At 46.6% G+C, this 6,000-nt stretch overlaps 1 protein-coding gene across 2 annotated transcripts in view; it reads right to left on the reverse strand.

Moving 5' to 3' along the window:
- The window catches only part of GABRA1 (gamma-aminobutyric acid type A receptor subunit alpha1), a 38,993-nt gene extending 36,054 nt beyond the window's left edge, over positions 1 to 2,939 (reverse strand). Inside the window, exons 1-2 of one of the 2 annotated variants that reach the window (XM_056502614.1) lie at positions 2,569 to 2,939; positions 200 to 287 (exon numbers count right to left, since the gene is read on the reverse strand). In XM_056502614.1, coding sequence (XP_056358589.1) covers positions 200 to 273 — 74 coding nt within the window. In that variant the 5' untranslated portion in view covers positions 274 to 287; positions 2,569 to 2,939. Of the gene's footprint in view, positions 1 to 199; positions 288 to 2,405 lie in introns of both variants that reach the window. The other variant, XM_056502615.1, reaches the window with a different exon arrangement.
- Positions 2,940 to 6,000: the final 3,061 nt, after the last annotated feature.

A 6,000-nucleotide genomic window follows, 5' to 3' on the forward strand; every position in this document is an offset into this window, starting at 1 on the left:
ATTTTGAGCAAAAAAGTTTCAAGCAAACAAATCGTAGTTTTCTTTTAAACTTCACTTAGATTTAGCTGGGACTTGAACAGGGATTAATTTCCCCCAATACACTTAGTGGTAGTGCAGCCCATGCAGTATCTGTCTTATGCTGCTACGTAAAATTAAAGGTTCCTAAAATATGTTGGTGCATTAAAAAATACCTCCCCACCTTCTTTCAGTCAGTGCATTCAGGAGGAGGCTCCAGGCCCAGAGGCAGTCACAAAGCACCAGGAATCTCTTCATGATGGACTCTGGAACTAGAAGGAAAATAACCATTAACATCCCCCACATTAAAACAGGTCTTAGGGGGAAAAAAATCTGACACTGGAAACTTGTGCAGAATAATTTGATGTCAGGCAATGACCTCACAACAGTAAAGCTGATGCCACTAGAAATAAGGCCTTGGCTGTTCTCCTGGTTACATTTTACTTTTAGAGCCACAGACCCAGGATGGGGTTTAATTTTTGGTAAGGGTGTATTCTTTATGCATTGCTCCTGAACTCTGGCAAAAACAATTACAAGCAAAAGCTGCTGTGCCCAGACTCTGTGACAATTCTTACTCAGTTTTCCCCTGTGCTGAAAATGTGTCAAGGCACCTTCACTGCATTTCCAGATAACCAAGTGTAATTGCTTTTTCGTTTGACTTGAAGCAGCCTGAGCCCTTCCAAACCTCTGGGAAGGTGTCAGTGTGTGCTAGTGTGACTGAGGAGAGTGATGCTTTCCTCACAACCACTGCTTTGCTTGGATGTGATGCAAGCAACTTTATTCTAGAGATGCAACAATCCTCCTCTTCCCTGAAATACAGCATCAGAAAAAAGGACTAAAATGAGAAGATTCTAACTCTGTGATCTGCTGCTACATAGGCACACTTTAGGGCTAAAGGGCACAATTCAAAATGAAACCACATGCTGACAACCTATACACTGCCTCCTAAATCTCTACCAGTCTCTGAATGCTGCTAGGAAATGTTTTTGCATTAGCAGCCTTCTCCTCCTCTCCTATATTCTCTCCAGGCTTCACTGAGTTACTCTCAGTTTACCTTTGAGTAAAAAGTAACACAACTCAGAAAGTTTCTTCTATTTTCTAATAAACCATAAAATAAAAAGTTAGCTGATATTCGTGGAATCAGTGTTGCAGATTCAACTAATTGTCCAGGAATGCTGCAGGTCCCTTTACATATCAATTCAATGTGTGCTGGAATACATTCGATTTTTAGGATTCATTACATAAATAGGGTTAACAAATAGGATGCCTGTGCTTTTACCCAACAGTGAATTAGAGGGGTTTTTACATGCCTGAGAAAATGAAGCACTGTACATAGAAATGTGGTTGTAGCTTTAAATAAAGCTCCCCCAATTCACTGCACACTCCCAGGAACAATTTAAATCAATAAAATACCGCTACAAAGCAGCATGTAAGCAATGAAATATAATTAATGCATTTATAGCCAAATGATCGGCAGATATGCATGGAAGGGGCTGAGCCAATCTAACTGGATAGGAAGGAGCTGGATGTGGCAGGAAAGTGTGGATAAAGATCTTCAGGGACGAGACTGCATCGGAACTTGCCCTGTAATCAGCCCCTTTACAAGGGGAAAGACAACATCTGTGGCTTAAAAAATCACCTTCTCCCGGTCCTGCCAACTTCTTCCTTTGCAAAAGGCTGCTCGGGATGAAAGTGAATTATTCTGAACTATTCTATCTGTTGAGCTCCACACTCGCCCCCCTTCTCCCAACACCATCCCCTGCTTCGATAAACCCATGCAGGTTTAGAAATCCCGAAGAAGGAAAGTTTCTTGCAGCTGGAAAAAGCAAATGTTAATGAAGACTTTGAATGAGCATTGAAGCCCAGCAGCCCCCGGCCTCCCCCACCTGCAATGCCTGAGAAACCAGCGGCGGCTCTCCATTCAAAATGGGAGCAAGAGCCGCGCTTCTGGGAGCGCTTCAGCAGCGCCCACTGGAAGGGAAAAAAAAAAAAAAAAAAAAAAAAAAAGTGGGGGGGGAGAATTAAAAAAAAAAAATCGAGGATAAAGCGGGGGGGGGGGGGCGGCTTTTGATGCATTTTGACTCCCTGTTAGAGATCTGCTCCTCTCTGAGGCTCAAATCGAGACTTGTTTTCCTCCCGGCATTTCAACTTTGCATCCCCCGGCCCGGAGCAGCCACCCCTCCCCTCCCACCGCGCCCGCGGGAGGGAAAAACCCAAACCCAAACCCAAACCCTTCCAGCAGGGACCGGCGGAAATCAGTCCGCGCTAAAAAAAAAAAATAAATAACCTAATTGACAATGCCCATCGATCGCTGCGGATTTTCAAGCTGGAGGGATAGAGGGGGAGGAAGAAAAAAAAAAAAAAAAAAAATCACCCCGATCCGGCGGTACCTGCGGGAGGAGAGGAGAGGAGCCGCCCGCGCGCCCGGACGCGGTGCCCGCAGGCGGGAGCGCCGGGGGTCCGTGTGTCCGTGTGCGTGTCCGTGTGTCCGTGTGCGTGTCCGTGTGCGTGTCCGTGTGTCCGTGTGCCCGCTGCGAGCCCCGCCGCCCTTACCGAGGCTGGGCGCGGGTCCCGGCGCTGCCCGCCCGCCGGCGCGGAGGCTGCGCGGCTCCGGCTCCGCTCACTCCGCCTCGGCCATCGCCGCCGCTGCTCCGCTGCTCCGCGCTCCGCACCCAGATTGCTCTTCCCAATATTCCGACCGCCGCTATACAACAAAAGCTTTCTCTTTACCAAGACAGTAGTAATACGTCCCAGGGTAAACCGGATGTGAAATAGGCTGTGACTTCATGCCAGAGAGATTTTATTTTAGAAAGGAAGGTGGTACCAAGCTCTCATCTAGAGACCAATCCGCCCATTTTTTATATGCAGCACAATTTAACTTCCAGTGCTCTCGCCCTAATCCCTTTCTCTGTGGCTGCAGACTCAAATCCTTCTACAATCCGCAGCATTATTATTACTGGGGGGGAGGCTGTGCGGCCGGGGGAGGCTGTGCTGAGCATCTTTACACACCGGCAGTTTACAAAACAGTCTATTTTAAGGGTCGTACATTCAAAATATAACCTATCGGCGTTAGCGTTCAATCTTTCACCGAATATTTATTTAGTCGCGGCATAAATATGAATGAAGGCTGGCCAGGGGTGTAGAGGATGCAGCACTACGCTCGTGTGCCTATAGAGCGCGTGTACCTATAGGGACCTGCCGGCAGAGCACGGCTGTAACCAGACGGGGACAGAGATGCTGTGCAATACTAATTGAACGCAGGTAGCACGCATTTGGGGTGAGACCCGCGGGAGCTCAGCTCCAGGAGCAGGCGGTGCCGGGCAGGTGCCCGCTGTGCTGGGGCTGTGCTGGGGGCTGTGCTGGGGCTGTGCTGGGGGCTGGCAGCCCCTGCCCCGCTGTCGGCACCGCAGCCGGGACGCTCCCGGTCCCGCAGAGCCGCGCCCGGCTCGGTCCGCGGCGGGGAGGGGAGCGGAGGGCAGGGGGGCTGCGGCCGCTCCCGGCACGGGGTGCCCTGTCCTGCCTGCCCTGCCCTGTCCTGCCTGCCCTGCCCAGCCCTGCCTGCCCTGCCCTGCCCTGTCCTGCCCTGTCCTGCCCTGCCCTGCCCTGCCTGCCCTGCCCTGCCTGCCCTGCACAGGGCACAGACCTGCCCCGCATCAGCGCCGCTGCAGCCCTGCCCAGACCGCTCCCCTCGGACGGGAGCGAGCCCGGCGGGCTCCTCGAGCGGAGGAACAAGCAGAAAGTTGGATGCATCAGGTCCGGGGAGGTGTCAGCGTGCGGGCAGCGCTCACCTGCCCGGCACAGGCTGTCGCCTTTAGCTCCAGGCGCCTTCCACCAGCCCCAAGCCTTCTGCAGAGACACCAGGCACTGCTGCCACCAGCACAGCGTGTCAGCTGCCCTTGCTCTGCTTAGAGATAAAATGAAGTCCTTCCTCAACACTGTCTCTTCCTTATAAAGCGCTACCAGCATCTGTGGGGTAAAAATTTCCTTATATCATATGCACCTACTGGATTTGAAATACCATCTGCTTTCCCTCCTCTCTCAACGCCATCACCGATTCAGTTTCTCTTCCCTCCTATGATGCTGCTCCAAGGGAGATCAAAATCCATATATCTTGTCTGAGATAACATGAATTGATATCTCATATTACAGTTAAGCTATCTGTTGCAAGCTTTATCCAGATTTTTAAATGAAATATTGCACATTCTGTGCATTCTCATGAAATGCATGATCTGTTTGTAACAGCACAAGAAGGTTTTGATTTGACCTAAGAAACCAATGACATTCATAGCTAAGGCTGGCAATAACTTCCAAGGTGGCAGTCATTTTGGATAAGTGCCTGATATAACAGTCTAAACACTGCAATGATTTCCCTAAACACAAGGAAAATTGAAATTTTGTTTATCAGTCCCCTAGTGCACTAAGTCACCCAGTCATTATGATCAGCACTGAATAGCCACAGGTTATTTTAAAGGCTTGCAATGGACTTTTTGCTTAGTTTCTTGGAATTTCCAATGTAGCTCATCTCATTTTGATTCAAGGCTGTTAGCAGTGCACAGAAAAGTAGGGAACAGAAAAACCTACCCACCTCTCAAGGAAATTATACGTAGTGACTTTTCAAATCACTATTGCACAGGCACAGTCATAGTGGCTAGAGGGATTTTTTTTCAAATATGCAAAGTTTTCACCTTCATTTGCTCTTAGCTAACACAATTTACTACGTTTTGTTCTTCCACTGAAGCACAAGAGAGCTTTGCTTAAGCAACAAGTAAACTGAGGTCCTCATCTGAGTTTACAACAGCAACACAATGGATTTTTTATTAAAGTACATGGACATTTTGTAAAACCACTGAGATTCCTTCCCTTGTCAATAAGTCATTAATTACATTTTTATAATGACCTTAAACTATTTATTCTAGATGAATAATAGATGTTTGCAAAAATAAATAAATATTCAACGTAGCTTTGATATTTCGTTTTCTCCTTCATTACTCATGAACAAAAATAAGATGTATTTGCTCTCTGTGTGTCTGTGATTGGTATCTGGACAGAAAGATGGGCTGAAAAGTGGGTGATTGGATGGACAGAGATTCATGTACCTCTGTGCACTAAGATCTGAGCAACTGGAAAGCTGAAGCAGTTTCAGAGCCTATGAGACATAGCCTTGCATCCTATAGTTTTCTTCACGTATTTTAATTAGTAAATAAACAATGACAACTGGTTTACTTAGTTTACCAAAGTGTCAAGGGTTACACATGATGTTCTTCACCTCTTTGCCTCCATGGACACAATTGCTGTGTGCCAAAGGATTATCTGTTTTCCTGAGTTCCCACTGGGTGAAAATATTGACCTAAAATTGGAAGTTGCTCATTCCCTCTCTAATTCGCATCTGCTCAGAAAGTAGGACAAAACTATTTTTCCTCCATGGCTGAGATTCCTGTCCATCAGTGCTCACATGTAACCCAGATTTTATCTTTTCCCTTCAAAAGCTGTTACTGCAGTTATCCTGTCATTCCATAGTAAACGCTAAACATATTTGGATGTACTCAAACAAATAGGCTGTTTTATGGTGGAGAATGTTATCAAATCAACTGCTTTAAAAAAGAAAAGAAAATACAAATTGCTTTTACCAGCAAAAGTGCTCTTTTGAAGGAAAAAAGCTAAGTGTCTTGCAATTCTTATTTTTCCTTTTTACATCTGAATTCCACTGACTGATCCAAACACGACTAGGAGTAATAATGCATTTATCAAACAAGTCCATCTGTGGATTTCAGGCACCTAACTTAAGAGAATATCTTTGGAAGTCTCAAGCTATATATAGGAATGTGCATAGTGCCAGTGAGTCTTAGGGTCATATGATTTCATTCTTGAACACATTGTTCAAATGAGAAAGGAAAGATGCCTTTGAACATATGACTTCAGGTAGCTCAGTATTAGGTGATGTGCATCTCTGCACTTTTACAGTCACATTTGGAAAAGGAAAATGCC

The sequence above is a fragment of the Oenanthe melanoleuca genome, chromosome 13 (assembly GCF_029582105.1).
Source record: "Oenanthe melanoleuca isolate GR-GAL-2019-014 chromosome 13, OMel1.0, whole genome shotgun sequence".
In the NCBI taxonomy this organism is placed as follows: Eukaryota; Metazoa; Chordata; class Aves; order Passeriformes; family Muscicapidae; genus Oenanthe; species Oenanthe melanoleuca.